General features: G+C 32.1%; 3 protein-coding genes across 3 annotated transcripts; all 3 read right to left on the reverse strand.

The window, feature by feature from the left end:
• Positions 1 to 4,980: 4,980 nt before the first annotated feature.
• LOC112784708 (cell wall / vacuolar inhibitor of fructosidase 2) lies at positions 4,981 to 5,763 on the reverse strand. The gene has a single exon (XM_025828002.3). The coding sequence runs from the start codon at positions 5,660 to 5,662 to the stop codon at positions 5,126 to 5,128; it is 537 nt and encodes a 178-aa protein (XP_025683787.1). The 5' UTR covers positions 5,663 to 5,763; the 3' UTR covers positions 4,981 to 5,125.
• A 4,080-nt stretch (positions 5,764 to 9,843) lies between these two features.
• Positions 9,844 to 13,267, reverse strand: LOC112784122 (alcohol dehydrogenase). Its single transcript, XM_025827241.3, has 10 exons — positions 12,665 to 13,267; positions 12,272 to 12,408; positions 12,141 to 12,187; positions 11,633 to 11,958; positions 11,456 to 11,538; positions 11,307 to 11,382; positions 10,890 to 10,951; positions 10,703 to 10,798; positions 10,445 to 10,606; positions 9,844 to 10,324 (listed from the first exon to the last, which is right to left on the reverse strand). Exons 1-10 carry the CDS (start codon positions 12,702 to 12,704, stop codon positions 10,208 to 10,210), a joined length of 1,146 nt encoding a protein of 381 aa, XP_025683026.1. The 5' UTR covers positions 12,705 to 13,267; the 3' UTR covers positions 9,844 to 10,207.
• Positions 13,268 to 13,817: 550 nt separating this feature from the next.
• Positions 13,818 to 19,580, reverse strand: LOC112783256 (probable inactive ATP-dependent zinc metalloprotease FTSHI 4, chloroplastic). The gene is made up of 16 exons (XM_025826111.3): positions 19,078 to 19,580; positions 18,598 to 18,853; positions 18,110 to 18,482; positions 17,670 to 17,928; positions 17,016 to 17,147; positions 16,699 to 16,773; positions 16,509 to 16,634; positions 16,307 to 16,416; positions 16,150 to 16,228; positions 15,908 to 16,045; positions 15,694 to 15,805; positions 15,258 to 15,421; positions 15,050 to 15,155; positions 14,798 to 14,874; positions 14,190 to 14,333; positions 13,818 to 14,113 (listed from the first exon to the last, which is right to left on the reverse strand). Exons 1-16 carry the CDS (start codon positions 19,348 to 19,350, stop codon positions 13,970 to 13,972), a joined length of 2,568 nt encoding a protein of 855 aa, XP_025681896.1. The 5' UTR covers positions 19,351 to 19,580; the 3' UTR covers positions 13,818 to 13,969.
• Between the last annotated feature and the right edge of the window lie 321 nt (positions 19,581 to 19,901).

Here is a 19,901-nt window from a genome sequence, read left to right on the forward strand (position 1 = left end):
AATAAAACTCAATACAAAAATCAAAGAATTCTATTTTTGTACTTTTAGAGTTGATTTTTATACTCTTAGAAATTGAACTTCCAATTTTAGTTTCTTCTATAATTTTAAAAAATACTAAAAATTATAATGTTAATGTATCTTGTCTCACTTCTATACGGAAAAAAAAAAGCCATAAATAATAAAATATTTTTATTATATTTAGTAAAATTCAATTTAATAATTAATTAAAAAACCGCTTATATTTAGTACAATAATATATGTCAATTAACTTGCTGTGATGTGGTAAAATCTAAAAGAAAGAAATAGTCTAATGATGATTGATGTCCATCTCTTGCTATGTCGTATCCATAATCGCTCTCTCAACCATGCAATAAAAATGCAGCCAAGGCTGAACAAGAAATCAATGGCCTTTGGGAATTGCTATGTATACTTTTGTGATATAATGTAAAGTTATTATTGTTCGTTCTTGTGGCAATTGGTTACCTTGCAGAAGCAGGGATCTGGCTTTTTTACTCAAATAAATACACTTTTTCTCTTAAAAGAAATCATGAAAAACCTAAAATAAATAATTGAAAACAGGAAAGCACCATAGTACAGAGGGTTTAGGTTTGTGGATCGTAGGTCTCTTATATCAATAGACAATAGGAAAATTATATATTCTGCTAGCTCTCGATCGCAATAAGCATTGCATGAAATTGCCCAATACTATTCTCTTTTTATATTATTTCGCTACATCCATGATTAGTCATAGAAAAGATGATCTAATAAAAAGCCACGAACAAATTTTCAAAATTGGTGCAGTTAATTGAATTATCTCACTATATAGATTTGTTGTCCGAACCTTTTTTTTCTTTTTGTTCTGTCCATAGTCCAAACTACTTCGAAGACCATTTTTCTTTTCATTGTTTTTAATCTAACCAATCGTTCAGGCTAAAGATAGATCCATAAAATTGTGCAAGCCCAAATTCATTCATATCCCGAACCCGAAACAATAGTCGATTAAATATGAAATAGTGGCTCTGACAAAAAAATATAAAATATGAAATAGTGGTAACTCCAGAAGGAAAAAGAAATGAAATAGTGGATTTTACCATGGTTACCATAAAAAAAAAAAAAAAAAAAAAGTTAGCACAAAACAGAATCGACCAATTCAATTGGATTAATACGCCACTAAACTTATTTGGTTCAAGACAAATATTAATTGTCAGCTAACCATTTTAAAATAATAAACAAAAAAATTAAGAACTAAATACAATTAAAATTTATAAATATTATTTGTGTTTTATGTTATCATATAAAAATTTTGGTATTTAGTTTTTTTTTTTTCGTGATTCTTATATTGTACTTACATGAAATTATCATATTTTGATTGGTATTGCACTTTTAATTTTTATATTTTTAAAATTTATAATTATATTTTAGTGTGTTCATTTATATTTTATTTATTATTTTATTATACAATGATTATTTCAGTAAAATCATAATTAAATCAGTTGAATTAATAAACCAATAAATCAGTAATTAGAACGGTTCAATAATTGATTCGATTTTTAAAACCTTAATGCTATGTATGCATAAAACATAATTAACTACTAAATTAACCACTCATTTAAAATATATGTTAATATATAAAATACACATTAAAAATAATTAAATAATACATATTTTTATATATAAATATATAATAATTAATTTAATAACTATTTTTTTACATACACATATCATTTTTATATAAAAAATATATAATAAAAGTCACACTTTAAAACAAGAAAAAATTGGGAGAATTTACAATATTGAACATTTTTCTTTCCCAAAGATACTCATCATGAAACAATTATTGAACATTTTTTTCCTTATTTTCTTTACTATGATCTCCCAAATAATTCTCATAAAAAATATTATTTGTTTATTAAAATTAATTAGTAACTACTATATATTTGTATATAAATACATGTATTGTTTAATTTATTTTTAACATGTATTTTATATTTTAGTATATATTTTATAAAATGTTCCATATATCTCTCACTTTACTTAAATAAAAAAATTTTTATTTGAAAAGAATTAAGTGATGCATGAATTTCAAGTTTAAAATAAGATTAGTTTAATTAGTTTGATGTGATGTCATTTGCTTTTGTTTTCTGAATGTATAATTAAATAGTGCATATTTGAAGTTAAAATTTATGAATGTTGGCTCTTGAAAGAGTAAGGAAAAAGAAAAAATATTATTGATAATCTGAAAAATCTGAAAATTGATTCTTGAAGCAAGAAAAAGTAGCAAAAAATAAAATAAAAAGCATGTTGCAAAAAAAAAATATATGCATGTAAGAAAGAAAAAAAAATGGCGAAAAGAAAAAAATAAAAAGCAGAAAAATCTATTACTACCCAAAAATGCAGGAAAAGGAGGGCAGATTGAAAAAGCCAGTAACCATTTAAACCAAAAGACAAGGGTAAAAGGCCCAAGGCTTTGAGTATTAATGGATAAGAGGACTCAAAGAAATAAAATTCTGGCCTAAACGGCTAAACCAAGCTGTCCCTAATCATGTGATTGTGGCGTGAAGGTGTCAAGTGAAAAGTTTGAGACTGAGCAGTTAAAGTCGTGGTCCAAAACAAAAAGAGTGTACTTAAGAACTCTGGACACCTTTATCTGGGGACTCTAGCAAAGCTGAGTCACAATCTGAAAAGGTTCACCCAGGTAAAGTGTTTGTGGCATGAATATATCCAGTGGTAATACTGGAAAAAAGAGTGCTTAGGGTCATGACCAAGACTCTAAAAAGCTGTGTTCAAGAATCAAAATAAGCTTAACTAAGAGAGTCAATAATATCATCTGGATTCTAAGTTCCTAAGGATGCCAACATCTCTAAGTTTCAATGGATAGTGAGATGCCAAAACTATTCAGAAGCAAAAAGCTACTAAGTCCCGCTCACCTGATTTTAACTAAGCTTCATTTGAAACTTAGAAATTTATTGTATCTTAATTCTCTTTTCTATCTTACTGTGTTTTTAGTTGCTTGGGGACAAGCAACAGTTTAAGTTTGGTGTTGTGATGAGCGGATATTTTATATGCTTTTTGACATCACTTTCATATAGTTTTTAGTAGTTCTTGTTTAGTTTTTATTGAGTTTTATAGGTTTTAGTGTTAAAATTCACATTTTTGGATTCTACTATGAGTTTTTGTATTTTTGGGCAATTTCAAGTATTTTTCTGGCTGAAATTGAGGAGCTGGAGTAGAAGTCTGATTCAGAGACAGAGAAAGCACTGCAGATGCTGTCCAGATCTGTCTTGCTTGCATTCGGAAGAGCTTTTCTGGAGCTAAATAAGTCCAAATGGAGCGTTCTCAACGGCTAGGGAAAGCTGACTTTCAGAGATTTCCAACAATATATAATAGTCCATACTTTCCTTCGGATTTAAAGTCCCAAAACCGGCGTCCAACGCCAGCTTGATGCCCCTTTCTAGGCATCCAGTGCCCAAAGAGCAGAGCCCAGCGTCCAAAGGTCCAGAGAGGACCCCCTAGCTGGCGTTCCACGCCCAAGAGACTTCATAGCACGTGGATCTCATTAAAGTTCAGCCCAAACACTAACCAAGTGGGTCTCAAAAGTGAATTTTAGCACTAAATAGACTGTTTTACCCTTATTAGTCATCTGTTTAGTATTTAAGTTATCTTATTCATGTAATTCAGGAGATTGGAGAACCTTTTACACCTCCCACGGAGGGAGGTCTGCCATATTCATGTTTCTACATTGTTTTTATCTTCAGTATGAATTTCTAAACCTCTTAGGTTGAGGGGAGGAGCCCTGCTGAGTCCTATAAATTAATAAAAGTATTTCTATTTCTTCTTCGATCCGTGTTTGATCTATCTCTAAGATGTATATCCGATCTTCATCATGATGAACAGGACGATCTGACAAATTGGCTCTGCTCATCACATTAAGATGAACATGCCTGACAAACACTTGCGTCTACTTGGGTTTGTGTGAATACTTGGTCGGAAAGCACGAACCAACAGCTATGTTTATACATCTCTCAAACAGTTAATCCACGATTTCGTTGGGAACTTCTCGAGACACCAGTTCAGCCAATCTCTGGGGAGATTAGGATCTCCGTGGTATAGGCTAGAATCCAAAGAAGCAGCGTTCTCTGATCCGAAAGATTCGACCTTGTCTATGGCGCTTTGAGTAGAATTGCCAAGAGAATGATTTGCTAGAGTTTCACCCTCCGTCAGATTGAATGACCACTGACAATGGCGTTTGACCTGTAACAGAGGAGATCAAGGACTATTGACGTGGCTTTGATCACTTACATCCTGCCATAGAAAAAGATCATTCACAAGCAAAGAAGACAGTAATACCAGAGTTATTTCAAAAAGACAAAGCAACTCCAACGCTCAATCTAATCCTATCATCCATTCCTATCCCTGAAAACACATGCTTTACACATACAACGTATGTCTTCATAGTTTCACAACCACAACCTTCTAATTTCGCCTGACTAAGACCTGTAAGACAACCATAAGCTTGCTTCAAGCCACAATTCTCGTAGGATCGATCCTGACTCGCTCAGGTATTATTTGGACGACTCAGTGTACTTGTTGGTACTGCTGCTGTTGTACGAAATAGTGTGGATTATGCGTACAAGCGCAACAAAGTTTTTGGTACTGATGACTGATTATAGGCTAATTTTATTATACAACTAACATTAGTTGATCTCAATGGAGGCCATAAATTATTTGCTCAATAATCCTTATCCAACTTTTTCCAGCACTAACAAGTGGGGCACGCTACATAAACATGCAAAACTACCTGCCCTTACATATCCCAAATTGGCTAATTACTAATAATAATAATATGTAGATTTCATTCACAGCAGCCATAGCCAATATCCAATTTATTAATATTATTGGGAGAATCTAACTCAACTCTAAAACTATCAAGATTAACGTATGAGGTTTCTAATAAAATTTAGGCCAAAACTCAAAAAACAATAAACAAAACACGAAATAATATATACATTATTACAAAGTTATTGACAGAAATAACAGAAAATTAAGATTCAGAAGATAGAGAATGCATGGTTTGGATATTTCAAAGTAGAAGTTATATCTCACAAATCATAATGGATGCAAAATACTACCAATCAAGGTTATCAATAATAGCCATAGCCACATCACATATATGCTTCAAACCTTCTTCTCTACGAGCAAGATCACGAGGATAAACCAAATCAGGGTAGCGTCTGAAAGCGTTGTGACATGCATTTGGGTAATCTTTTGCAGCAGTGATGTGCATGTAAGCATAGTCATAGTTCTCATCAGAAAGTTCCTGAACCGAATCTTGGAGTGCATCACCAGCATAAGAGTATTTGTCTGCACATTCTTTGAGGACCATTTTTAAGGTTGTGCTGTTGGTTTTTGGACTAAGAAGCTTAGAGGACAAATAGGAAGAAGTTGAGGTTGCATTGGTCATTGCAATTCCAACCATGATCACTGCTAAGCCCTTTGAATCTGCGGTTGGGCTACTAGGATCAGATTTTAGGGAAGAGAAGCATAGGTTATAGTACTTTGTGTTCTTGCAAGTTCTCTTTATCAAAGTTGTATCTCCTTTCACTAAGTTATATTGCTGTTGTGCTACAAAAAAGAGAAACAACAAGAGCATCTTAGAAGCCATTTTAGGGTGTTGGAATTTGGCCCTAGTTGGTTTCTTCTCGAGAGGTTTTTGAGGTTGAAAAGGAGAGAGTTAAAAAGGAAAGTATTGCCTACAAAAATTTATTGGGTTTATATATCTATATATTTCACAAAAATATTTAAAAAAATAACAAAAATCAATCAATACAAATTTATCTTATTTCGTATTCATTAATTTTCGTTACAATAAATAAATAATATTAAATATAATAATATAAATATTTAAGTATAATATTTCATATAGCATAATAATTCATATTGGAAACTAGAGGCAATAAATGCCAATAACCAGAGTTATATAGTTCCTTTTCTTCTGTGGATCTTATTTAGGTAGGCCTTGTCATTATTATTGGTGCATGAATAGTTTATTGTATATTTTCTGGCTTGTATTGGGACGTGAAAGAATTGCAATATTCGATATAGGAAGGAACAACTGCAAATATACATGTGTAACAAGATCAAGAGTCATGTGATTGAAGAATCTATTCTATACGAGGACTTGTTTTTTTTTAAGCTGTGGACAATGATTTACGTTGAGGGTAGCCATAAATGTCAAAATAAGTTGTTCTTTTGTTCTTGTAATTTAGTATTGTGTGAGTGATTCTGGGCTTTATTTGGAATGTAGTGAGCTGCTACTCATAAGAGGGCTTTGTTGTTTGATACCAAAACGTTTTAGTCACGGGTCAAGAATCTTGGACTCTCAATCCCATACCTATTAACCTCTAAAGTCTAAAGTTAACTGTTACCAATGGAAAAATGGAAGATCATTTGGATTGATTGTGGTACTGGTACTACCCTCTCTTATTCATATCTGTTACTACAGTAATTTCAATACATTGACTAAAATTAAATAACTCAAAATAGAAAACTGATTATGAAATCATTTACCATATACTTTTTGTGAAGAAATGATCAAATAATTCAAGTTGTATGGTGGTTTTGAAGGAGTGTAAATTAAACTTGCATGTTTAAATGAACAAAGATCAAATTGAAATTTATTTTTTGGTTGTGAATGCAAGAAGAAGTAGAATCGTATGTGTTCACATATATATAGTTGGTGATTTGATTGTATTCAAATTAGAGACTTTAATTTGATGTGAGTACAACTTGTGCGATTGCATAATTAACAGTGGATAATATTTGCCAACTTGTTCACATTCGTTGCCTGTATAAAATTAAGCCTTTAGACGTTTAATGCTTCAAAATGTGTCGAGTTAGGGAGTTATTTAATATTTGTGGGTCAGAAACTTCCACCATTAAGAAATCTTAGGTTAGTGTTTTCAGAATTCTTCTACATTTGTTTTGTGTATCAAGTTTATTTATTGGTCTTTCTCTTTTGGTAAGATGAGATTTGTCATTTGTGTTAGTCTTTTGTATTTTCTTTTTATATTACCGAAAAGTATTTTATTCTTTTTTACTTTTTATTTTTAAGAGTCAAGAATATATATTATTTGATAATTAGGTTAGTTTGAGTGTTTGGTCATATTTTGATATCTCACTGGCGGTTTTGATTTAAGTGTAACTAGATTTAGACTCCTGAAAATAAAATAGATATATATCGTATAAAATATATAAATTAATTTAAAATTTAATAATTATACAATTAAAAGTTTATAAATAAGTTTGACTTTAAGTAAAATTATAAAAATACTCAATTCAAATTTCTCTATTTGATTTCATATTATTATCTTTATTTTTGTTCTTATAAGTAGTCATTTTTATTTATTTATTTATTTTAGATTATATTTAAATATTATAGTACAAATATAAAACTATTAGATGAAATACAATTTTAATAGTCAAAATTAATATTCAATTTTTTTATTTTATTTTTCATGATTCACGATAATACTATATATTTTTAATAATATTATAATTAAATAATATTAAAAAATATAAATAGTTAAAAGGAAAAAGAAGTGATATATGAATAATATAATTAATGAAAATATAATTAGACTAAAATGAAAAAAATTAAAAACAAAATTGTAAAGGACATGATATATAATTGAAATTAACATTCAATTTTTTTATTTTATTTTTCACTATTCACAATAGTACCATATATTTTTAACATATTACAAATAGATAATATTAAAAAATATAAATTGTTGAAAGAAAAAGAAATGATATATGAATGATATAATCAGGGGCGGAGCTTAGTTGAGACAAGGGGGCTATGGCCCCAAATTTTTGTTAAAAAAATTAATAATACTTCTTCAAAAAATAAAAAATAGTTAAGTTGGCTCAAATATTTTACTATAACTTAAAATACTAAAGTTCAATCTTCATCTCTTGCTTTTATTGCATAATAGTTTTAGTTTAAACATTCAAAACATGTTGAATTTGGACTGAATTGAACGTAGCTCTCTATTCAATAAGTAACACTCCCTCTACTTTTGAGTTCAAATATAAAAAATTAGATATTTTTTATTTATGTAATTTAATATTATTTTATATTTTATTGTTTATTTAATTTAATTTTTTATATGATAAAAAATATTAGAATATTCAATAAGTATTGATACTATCGTAGTTGTATAAATTGATAAAAAAAATTCAATAAATATTATAAATTTTAATATTTATCCTTCTAACTTCTTTTTGACATATTTTATAGGAAATATATTTAAATTTTTATATAAAATAATCATAAAAAATCAAAGAATTGATACATTTTTTAAAAGGAAGGTTAATATTTAAAAAGGAGAACATATAACTTTTACAATATCAAAACCTGTAGATAGTACTTCTACTTTAATGAAACACGAAAAAAGTGAGATACAACCTTCAAAAGTTCAAAGAATCGCATCTGATTAGTTTGACCTTAATTCTTTGGAACGAGACCCTAGAAAAAGGTTTCAAATTTGGCAATATCACCCAAATAAGAGAAATGAGGTTAGACGATCTTATCTTAAATGGGATCCATATCAAAACATATTGACAATTATCTTCTATTCGGCCCCCCAAAATTTTATTTTAAGCTCCGCCACTGGATATAACTAATGAATACAATTAAACCAAAAATAAAATAAAAAACTAAAAAAGTATAAAGATCTAGTGTTTTAGGAATTTATTACCTAATACATATGTTTAGTAAACTTAAAAAAAGAGTTGTGATCATCAATGTAACCGAATTCATCAAATACTTGTGTAAAATATTAGTAAAAATAGAGAAAAAAGAATAAAAGGCGTGATATTATGTAAAAAGAAGAGATAAAGAAGTGTGAAGTTTTTATTGATTTATACACAAAATATAAGGAGTAAATATGAAAGAAGATGATAAATTATGTTTTATTACTCAATTTATACTTATTAAAGAGAAATAATATTATTAATATTGAAACCATATAGTATCCTATATAAAAGTAAAGAGTAAGAGAATATAAAAGGTATAAAGTAACCTAAACAAAATAAATGACAAAAGAGTATAGTGAGAAAGAAAAATAAAAAAAGAATTTTAAGTTGTATTTCTATATAATAATGATAAGAAAGATAAAAAGAGTGAGTATAAAAAAGAATGAATTATGTTTATACCAAATAGAAAAAAATAATATTAATATTGAAGACATATAATATTCCGTATAAAAGTAAAGAGTAAGAGAATATGAAAATTATAAAATAACTTAAAGAAAAATAAATGTCATGAGAGTGAGAAGAAAAATAAAAAAAAATTCTAAATTATAATAATGAGGATACATGAAAAATAAAATTAAAAAATTTTAAAATAATTCAATTAAAAATAAAAAAAATTAAAAAATAATTCAATTAGATAAGTAGTAAGTAAATCCCGCCAATTAGCTACCTATATTGATGGAACATAAGATTAAAAAACTAAAAGATTAAAAATGCATTAGACTATTATCTTTAACTCTATTTTAATATATTATAAATAGATTATCACTTATTTTATATCTTTATCATATTTGATAGAAATATTTATTTGCTTTCTTTGCGGTAGAGGTAACTGGTAAACTGAACCACATTTAATTCCTTTTGTATCAATTTTGTTTTTCCTTATTTCCTAACACTTTTTTCCATTCAAGAAGTGATTTATTATTGTAGCCGTTGCATTGGATCTTGCAGCTACTGCAAAGCGAAATTCTTTTTGTATTTGCAACTTAAAATAGTTCCATTGCAGCATGTTGGAGTCTTGATGTAAACATATACACAAAAATGAAGTATATATATTTGATTCGTATAATAAAAACACACAACGGTACATGAGCATCTTATTCTGTTCTGTACAAACACATGCAGTTTGAAACTGAGGATACAGTAAAAATCCTATAAAAGTATGAACAATCGCAGCATAACATTGGAAAACTTTCAAGTGTACCGGTGTGTTTCAGTGATTTTTAACCGTTGATCTTAATTATAAAAAATATAATACAATATATATAATTAAGATCAACAGTTAAAAATCACTGAAATACTAGTATACCGGTATATTTGAAAACTTTCCCATAACATATAAGCTCATATAGATTCTTGTTTTACACACCACAGAGTCTTAATTAGAGAAATTTTATGCAGGCATGCGGATAATACAACGGAGGCTCTCTCCCTTAAGCATGTATTCAAAGGCCTTGTTGATTTCTGAGAATGGCACTTCATGTGTGATAAACTTCTCCAGTTCAAGTTCCTGTACACATTATTTTAGTCAGAAAATGTTTACTTGGTAAATCAGAAGATAAAAACAAATTCCATATATCTGAAATTAATATGGTGAACATTATATAGATTAATTATGAAATCAACTAACCTTGTTCATGTACATTTCCACCACTGATGGGAGATCAGAACGTGGCTTATAGTTACCAAAGAATGTACCCTTTAGAGTCCTCTCATTCAAAAGATTGATTGGATGTGTTTTGAAAGCATCATCTTTGTTCGGCACACCAACAAGCACAGCAACACCCCATCCCTACAAAATTTACACACAAAAGTTTAAATTCACAACTGGAAGAAGTCCCCTCCTAAGTAGAAGAGTTCGATGATAAGTAGGATTGAGGAAGTTTACATCATGGACGCATTCGAATGCAGAGATCATAGCACTGAGACTTCCGGTACACTCAACACTCCGATCGACACCACCATTAGTCATTTCAGCAATCACCTGAATTTAAAATTAATGGATTTAATTAAGTACAAGTAAGAGCAATGTGAAATTCCAAGACATGTTATAGTTCATATGTAAGGTCACAAACCTCTTGAACAGGCTTGTCATAATCTTTTGGATTCACAAACTCAGTAACTCCGAACTTCTTAGCTGGACACAAGAATAAACACAATCAGTATGGACATTGGTATAATATATTTCATTGCTCACAATATCATGATGATCAATGGCAAAAGAGTAATGCTAGGCAAGTAAATTTTTTTGGCCAATATCAGCAAACTTTTTTAAGATTACTTTATTTATCTTAAATTATAGACCTTAAATCATAAACCTTAACTCTAAATCCTAAATTATAAACCTAAAAACTAAAGTTGGTTAATGTTGGTCAACTAGAAGTTAGTTCCCTATACTTTCTCATTAAGAAAATGAATATATGTGGATGATATTTGTTTTGAAACAGGAGCAGATGTAATCAAGTTATAGACTTTGTAACTGCTGGTCTCACCTTCAGTAAATCTCTTAGAATTCAAGTCAACCCCAATGATCCTGGATGCACCGGCTAGTCTTGCACCCTCGGCCGCCTAGGACAAGTGTAAAAGCAAAATTACGACCAAACAAAGTATCCTCTTCAATTTATGAATTGAGACAACTTACAGCTAGCCCCACAGCTCCCAATCCGAATATAGCCACTGATGAACCTTTGGTTGGTTTTGCAACATTCAAAGTAGCACCAAGACCTTCAAATATGAAAAGTTCAAAACCATTCACATTGTCAATTCAAAGAGAAACTTGTTCAATTGATTGGAAGAGAACTGAGAAGCTATTTGTAACCTGTTGAGATTCCACAACTGAGGACACAAACTTTGTCAAGTGGTGCAGCAGGATTAATCTTGGCAACACAGCCAACATGAACAACAGTGTATTCACTGAATGTGGAGGTTCCAACAAAATGGTAAATTGGCTTTCCGTTGATTGAGAATCTTGACTTGCCATCACTGATCATCACTCCACGGTCCGTGTTGATCCTTAAGAGATCACACATGTTACTTTCCTCTGATTTGCAATGTTGACACTCCTTGCACTCCCCTGTGAACACCGGAAGAACATGATCTCCGGGCTTGAGATCGGTCACACCCTCACCAACACTCTCAACAATGCTGAGAGCAAACAAAAAGTTCAAAAGAAAAATGAGATAAAACACAATGACTCCATGAGTATGTTATATGAAAAATCATTCACATGCTTATATCAAACAGTATGCTTTTGGGAGAAATGGTTCATAACAGGACAAACAAATAAGAAACAAGTTACTAATCATTCAAATGGAAATTGTGCATACCCGCCGGCTTCATGACCAAGAATACGAGGAAACACCGGTGTCTGTCCCTGAAAAAGTTCCAATTTGACAATGTCATCATATGTTGTGTTAAATTATAGTAGCACTTAATCATGTAGAACCACTAGTTATACCTTAGCTTCCCAGAAGTAGACATCAGTGTGGCAGAGTGAGGTGAACAATATCTTGATACGGACCTCATCTGCCTGTGGCGGGGCTACCTCCACTTCCTCTATCACCAGTGGCTTTCCAGCTTCCCAAGCCACCGCAGCTGCATTGGAGATACATTAAGTCAACCAATCAATGAAAAACACCACGGCTAAAAAGGGTAACAAGGAAAACTCAATCAATCATGCTAAGTGTAAATAAAAAATCAGTCAACAAATTAGTCATCCATACGGAATATATGTTAAATACAAAATATATGTTAAAAATAAATTAAACAACACATGTATTTATATATAAATATATAGTAACTGATTTGTGCAGATAACATTTTTGAAAGTCGATGGCCAAATCATGTTTACCTTTGCAGCGTATGATCTTTCCAGCAGTGTTCGACACCATTTTCTTTGCTTTTAGTACTGGCTTGAATCTTGATTGACTTCTTTTCTTGAACAATGATTGATCACTCACACAAAAAACACAAAAGAACTTTTCTTTTTTAGCTGTGCGGAAATGGGGTTGGCTCTGAAGTGATATATATAGTGCAGCAAAAGAAGAAGCATCTTCATCTCCAAAACCATGGAATTCGCTGGTTTTTGGAATCTTAACTAGCAAAGCTTACAACTAGAGGCGCCTTTGGTCTTTCCTATTCCTAGGGACTGGTTTCTGGTGTTTGTGACAATTCATCAAACATATAATAGACCAAATTGCAGTTACCGTACAAAGTTCAAGCTTCATTCTATAGGCTAATAACGGAATCATAATCGGTCTACCAATTGCCATCTTCGTCTGGTGGGAACTTGTTATTCTTAAAGTGACATTTTCTATTACTTTATATCAAATAACATATAGTTTAAATAATGTAGTTGACCTTGAATAAAGTGAAAGACAGCAAACTGTAAATGAATTTTAAATTGTGGTAGGCTAGAAGTAGATACAATACAAGGGTTTTCGACTTTTGATTCAAAGTTTTAAGGAATTAAAACTGGGATTTTATTATTGAAAAAATAAAATTTCATAATGTAAACACTTCAAACTTTTTTATATTCACTCATAAAAATTATAGTAAAACCCTAAAAATAAAAATTGAAGACCATTCCAAAAGCACAATTACAAGGCAAATCCTCAAATACCAATGCCCTCAGGAAAGTAAGGAGTGAAAGTGTGAAACACACTCTAAAATTAACTTGCTATTAAAGGTGAGAAAAAGAAGAAACCAAAACTAAAGCACTCCAAATTTTAAATTCTAAATTTAAACTGTTAATATAAAATATAATAAATGAAAAACTAAATTTATTTAATTAACAAAGAATACAATCCTTCTTACTTAGTAACGAGCATTTGAGAATAAACTCAATTGCATCTTGTCATTTGATGCTATAAGTTATACCTTGTAATTTTTTTTCCTTGTGTGTTGAACAAAAAAATCATTGACTAATAATCAAAGTCTATATCTGATTACATTGGAAAATCAAAAACTTATGAACCTAAACCTAGGCCAAATGCTACAATCAATGAACAGTGCAAAAATCTTCTCTAATTTATTATAGAGTACATGGATAAAACTACAGCAAAATTGGATATCAACTCATAAATTTACAACTGCCTTAATAATAAGGTATCTCTTTGACATCATAAATTACAATGTGTTTCTGTAGTACCGGTTGTCAAAGGAAATGGCTTGCCATCAAAAGTTGTGGCCTTTCTTTCTCTTCTTCGATCACCCTTGTAGATTCATCTCTAATATCTTGAATCTTTTTGTCCCATATACCATCTACTAGCTTCCAAGTTTCGTCGCTCACAATTTGTGTCTGCAGGCAGAGAAGAAACAGATCAGTGTTGGATGACAAGTTAATGCAGCCTATGAAACATGACTTTGGAATATACCTCGGTTGGGCGAGGAGCTCCAAAGGTCGCAAACCCGGCATTGCCAGGTGCGAATGTAACTCTTCCCGGAAGGCTGATCCCATGGATTCCCCATCGTCCAGCATAAATCAGTGCTCCATATTCATCAACTGGACTCACAGGAGGCTAAATAATATCCGGTGAAAGAAAGTTAATATTCAAGATTATCATTTAGTCTCTAATGTTTCAGTTAAGTCCTAATTCCATCCTTAATGTTTAAAGCATCTAATTTTTATCTCAAACGTTTTATTTTGTTTTACTTTTGTCCTCTAGTTAAAATTAAAACCTTCTTCTTCCAAAAATACCCTTTTCTCTCTATTATTATCTTATTTCTCTTTATTCTTCTACCACTTCTACTCTCAAACCACTACAACTACCACTATGACTACTACAATTACGAGATCTGCCTCTACCTAGAAGAAAACCATAATGCATGAAAGTGTATTTACGAATTGTAATCATAATGCTTGTTGGATATCAAATATGAGATGAAAGCATGAGCATCATACAAGATTTATGAATTGCAATTATTATCAATTGTTATTACAAAAAAGTAATACAACATGCTCTGTTAAAATTTAGGAATTGACCTGAGTTCGACGAGGAGCACTCTTATAAATGTCCCATATCTCCTCAGCTTTGATTTGCCCCTTTTCAAGCAAAACATCTGCAAAGTAACCATGTAAAAATCTTGCAAGCCATGTCTACGTGAAATTTATAATAATTGTTAAATTACTCTACAACAGAGCCTATTTCTGAAAACAGGTCTTAACTATCACGTTCTTGAATAACTGTTAGCAGAAAGTGTTTATTACTTTATTTGTTAACATGCAAAACCAAACCTGTGATTGTCTCAACTGCTTCCTGGTATTCTCTGAGCACGGATGAACACCTTTCTGTAGCATAACGCATATACTCATCTCGGAGCGCTTCAAGCTTCATTGCAAGCTGTGCCAAACTTCAACATAAGTTGCAACACAACTATACTCAAAACACTTTTGTCTGAGGAAACAGGGTATATTCAAACAAGATTTCGATCCACAAACGTACATTAGGTACAAGATCACTTTCGTTTTTGAAGTATGCTTTCCCAAATGCTGTCATTCCTGTCTGTAAAATTAAAAACTCAGCACGCCTTGAAGCTTCTAACGTTGACTTTGCAGAGATCCAACATAAGTTGTCAATTCCAAACATCTCCTCCTCAATTATTCTTGCTAAAGACAAATGTAAAATGAAAAATAGATTAATACCCAAATCTTCCAGTCCTTGTCAATCATCTCCATGGCTAGCTACAAAAATTTTATGCATGCTTCTGTTTAGGTAGCTAAAGATCAATCAACACTCAAATGATCTAGAAAATATCTTACCTATCAATGAAGAATTTGAACATAGAATGCTTAAAAGAACAATATATGATGACAAATGCAAAAGTCAAACTAGACTTTCATGACAGCTTTTCAAGTAACATTAAATTGCAACAACTTACGAGCACATGCACGGATAATAGAATTTACATAATCTGACTTCCTCGCAAAAACTTGGCCAGCAGTCTCAGAATAACTCATATTTGGCCGGCTCTGGATTGAGTTTATATTAGTCTGCAAACAATTAATGCATTGGAAACAGTGTCGCCAATGAAGAATCAGGTTTCCACACACAATAGATGAACATGATAAACAGTTTGAAGAAAGTTCAGTTACCTCATCAAAAGGGCGGTGTGGTTCAGGATAATAACATGCAAGAATAGCAACTGCCGCTTCTCTGTATGCCAGTCTAAGCTTCAATTCTTCAGGAATTTCAGCACTATCCTCTTGCCCTGTTTCAAAAGTTCCTTTTTGCTGCAAATTCACAAGATCCACAATAAGATATGATGCAGAAGCAGAAAACACATCAGAAGAAAAATATTATTGCCATGCCAAAATGATGCAGAGAAACCACAAACCCTCTTTAATGCCTCAAGTAGCTCATCTCGCCCAATGTAATCCAAATCCTTCCTGGCTGTCAAAATTCCAGCTTCATTCCTGTCATTTAATTCATGACATATTAGCTTGTATTCTAATGCCAGAATGCTGCAGCAATGATAGTCAATGGTTATTTACAGTATATTTTGTAGCTCTGCTCCAGTAAAATCTTCTGTAAGCTCTGCAATTTCCCTAAGAAGAATCTCCTTTTCCTCCTCTGAGCGAAAGAATTTATTCCTAGCATGCACCTAGTTTACACACGAAAAAAGATGGATAAAGACAATGAAATACTTCTCGAAGCAAGGTTCATTATGCATAGATTGTCGGAGGAGGAAATCACCTTCAAAATGGCAAATCTTCCATCCTTTGATGGCAAACCAACTCGAATGATCTTGTCAAAACGACCCTTCCTCAACAAAGCGGGATCAAGAATGTCTAATCTATTTGTAGCACCGATCACAAGCACCTGAAATTTAAGTTTAGAATATCAAATAACATCATTGTAACCTGGAAGCGAATTAAAAGCATACCTGTGCTGTAGAAACTTTGAATCCATCCAACTCAGTAAGTATCTGAAGTAAGCCTTGTTCCCGTTCAGCACCTCCCTACAAAATATAATTTACAAAACATAATTCATCAGAAGGAATACTAGAGATGATAGTATTTACTATTAACTTGAAAGTGGGATGGTATCAGATTAGCATTAGCAAAATGTGATACCATGTGAAATAGAATCAATTAATTCACTCCCCCCCCCCCCCTTTTTCTCTCTCTCGCTCTGTTTCTTACTGCTTGTAATCAGTTACTTATGAGGACAAAAAGAATATAAAAGTTGTCTGAATCTTACTCCACCAATGTCAGGTCCTCCACGCTTGCTACCAATAGCATCTATCTCATCAATAAATATGATAGAAGGTGAAAATGATCTTGCACTAGCAAAAAGATCCTTAACACGTGATGCAGCAACCCCTACAAACATCTGAGAGAAGAGCAAATTAAATAAGCTGATTTTTAACTTTAAAGATGAAGACAATTTTTATGCATTAAATATTCCATATTTCATGGGTATAAGTTTCATTCATTTACAGAGTGGAGCATATGATCTAGGTACGATCACAACCAGCACACTCTGATCAATGTCAGACCTGCACGCACATTTAGATCAAAACATTTGCATCCTCCAAAGATGCATGTTTCATCATTGGCCCTTTAATACTGATATACTGATACACTGAAACGGCCCAAAGGTAAATGAGCCAATTTTTATTAAGATTTCACATTGAATGACAATTTTGATATATCATTATGAAAGGACCAAACTGATATGCCTGTATCTTAGGAAAACCAAATGAGTGCTTAATTTAAATTTTATCTACATCCCCATTCTCCTAAAGAATTAAATTATTTTTAGATTTGAAAGTTGAATAGAAATTATATTCCAAAGTTCTGCTTGCTACTTTCTATTCAATGCGGGTGAATATCTTTGGAGAACAGGCATCACCTCTACAAAATCTGTGCCATTTGCCGCAAAAAAAGGCAACCCTGCTTCCCCAGCGATGGCTTTAGCCAGTAGAGTTTTACCCGTTCCTGGAGGTCCGTGGAGAAGCACACCTTTTGGACAATAAATTCCTTTGTCTTGAAACTCCTCATCATTCTTTAAAATTCGTACAATCTCTTGCAATTCCCTCTTTATATATTCCTGGCCAGCAAAATCATCAAAAGTGACACCAGTTCTTTCTTCTGCAGATATAAATTTAGCCCTGGGTGAAAAATATAATAATTAGAAATTTCATTTGAAATTTTTCCAACCACATTCAACAGATAACTAGTTATGATCAAATGACATGTCTTGACTAAATTTGCAATAACTTGCAAAGCACAATATAAATGAAATTTCCAACACAGGGACGAGGTTAGGCAACAGAAAATTTCTCCACCTACCGACTTTTGCCCAGCGATCCAAGTGCTTGGCGTTTGAGTGGCTGCTTAGTTTGCTGGGTAGGAGATCCTAAATCACAAGGAATCAACTTTGAATATATTGGTCTCATCAAATTATCAATCCACACGTAAAACCCAACAGCCACAGCAAGACGCATAGACCATATGACTGCAGTTGCGACAGTTGTGTAAACTTCAAAAGGTACTGTATCCACATTAATGACATCAACATTTACAATTTGCTGATGCAGTTTTCTCCAAACATCATTCCAACAATCAATTGGCATTCGATCCACCACATGCCGGCGGAAAACAATATCCTTAGGATTACCTTCAGTCCCTGGTGTTTTCCCATTTTTGTAGTATGGTAGAATCACTGCATAATTATCAAAAAAGGATGGGGAAAATATATTTAGATAATTATGACAATTCGACCACACGATAACTTTACCCAGTTGAGTAGAAAGCAACCAAACCATGAACTTGACTACCTGATATTGTTTGGCCATAATTGGAGTACTCCATAAACTGGACATTATTAGAGTCAAGAAGTCTCATAAACTCGCTGAAGTCTATCCTGTGTGAGTTTTCAGGATCCCACTCAGTTCCCTTCAGCTTTCCGCGCAAGGTCAGCAAAGCTCGGCTCCATGAAGAAGCCATCACAAGCTGCCTCTCTAACTGCATATTTGCCTTCTTCTCAAACTCTTCCATTTCATTCACCCGTTTCCTTTCGGCCTCTTTCAGTCTCTGCAAATACCACCATCACAGTTTCCTCAATCTCCTAATTACTCTCAAGTTCCAAAATGGACTATGACATTTGCACCATAGCAGTTAAGGGGAAAAAAATCCAGACCAAAATACTCAACTTTCCTACAAAATAAAAAGGACCTAGTTCGCAGTTTTCCAAAATTTGATCGAATTCTTCTCTGTTTCCTCATTTTTGTTATTTTAAGGGGGGAAAAAAGGCGAACCTCGAATAGCTGAGCAGACTCAGCATCTTCTTCTTCTTCTTCTTCTTGTTGCTCTTGTTGGGTGAGAGTTGCTGAGTTTGAAAGAGGATTGGGAGCATTAGAAGCAGTTACAGTGAGGTTGCGGAGAGTGATGGAAGAGTGTTTACGGCGTAATCTAGTTCTGAGAAGAAGGCGTTGAGGTAAGGAATGGGAGAAAAGGGTTTTAGGAGGGAAGAAAGGTTTAGAAAGCTGAAGCAAATCGATGGTGTTTGTGTTTTCAATTCGAAGATTCATGTTTAAGCGGCGAGAGAGAGGAGTTGGTGGAGGAAGCTCCCTCTACTACTGCGTTGTTGTATCACACACTCATTATATTATCTTCTTTGCTTTGCTTTTCTGCATTTTCTGGAGTTCTTGACGGGGTTTTTCAGGTGAAGGAAAAATAAAACATTAGGACTGACTTTATTATTTAAATCCCGTTTCTTGGATTCGTTTTTCTTAAAAAAAAAAAAAAAAAAAAAAAAAAGGATTGAAAGATTAGTATGATTAACTGTATCATTATTAAAATTCTATTTTTACGGCAATAAATTATTTTTTGTTGTCTGTGTATCAAACGATGAAGTTGATGTTAAAAGCCATTTCACATACTTTCTCAAATTCGAGATAGTATTTTTAGCCATAAAATCAGTTGTATAATTGGTTATTCTTTGAATCAAAATGATACAAATCTAAAGTCTTCCAATTTTAACTTAGAATTTTTTGAATTTTATTCACTAATTTTTTTTTTAAAATAATATTGTCAAATTTCTTTTTATACACTATAAAAAAAGATGTTTGTTTCGGTACAA

Source organism: Arachis hypogaea, chromosome 20 (genome assembly GCF_003086295.3).
Source record: "Arachis hypogaea cultivar Tifrunner chromosome 20, arahy.Tifrunner.gnm2.J5K5, whole genome shotgun sequence".
In the NCBI taxonomy this organism is placed as follows: domain Eukaryota; kingdom Viridiplantae; phylum Streptophyta; class Magnoliopsida; order Fabales; family Fabaceae; genus Arachis; species Arachis hypogaea.

Excerpts from the sequence above, each read along its gene's own strand:
- LOC112784708 (XM_025828002.3), bottom strand. The coding sequence starts at position 5,662 with ATGGCTTCTAAGATGCTCTTGTTGTTTCTCTTTTTTGTAGCACAACAG.
- LOC112784122 (XM_025827241.3), bottom strand. The coding sequence starts at position 12,704 with ATGGTGTCGAACACTGCTGGAAAGATCATACGCTGCAAAG. Across the intron at positions 10,799-10,889 it reads ATGACAAGCCTGTTCAAGAG|GTGATTGCTGAAATGACTAA; the intron begins GTTTGTGACCTT and ends TTTTAAATTCAG. Across the intron at positions 10,325-10,444 it reads TGGAAATGTACATGAACAAG|GAACTTGAACTGGAGAAGTT; the intron begins GTTAGTTGATTT and ends TAATGTGTACAG.
- LOC112783256 (XM_025826111.3), bottom strand. The coding sequence starts at position 19,350 with ATGAATCTTCGAATTGAAAACACAAACACCATCGATTTGCTTCAGCTT. Across the intron at positions 17,148-17,669 it reads ATGGCACAGATTTTGTAGAG|ATGTTTGTAGGGGTTGCTGC; the intron begins GTGATGCCTGTT and ends CTCTTCTCTCAG. Across the intron at positions 14,334-14,797 it reads GTGCTCCTCGTCGAACTCAG|CCTCCTGTGAGTCCAGTTGA; the intron begins GTCAATTCCTAA and ends GATATTATTTAG.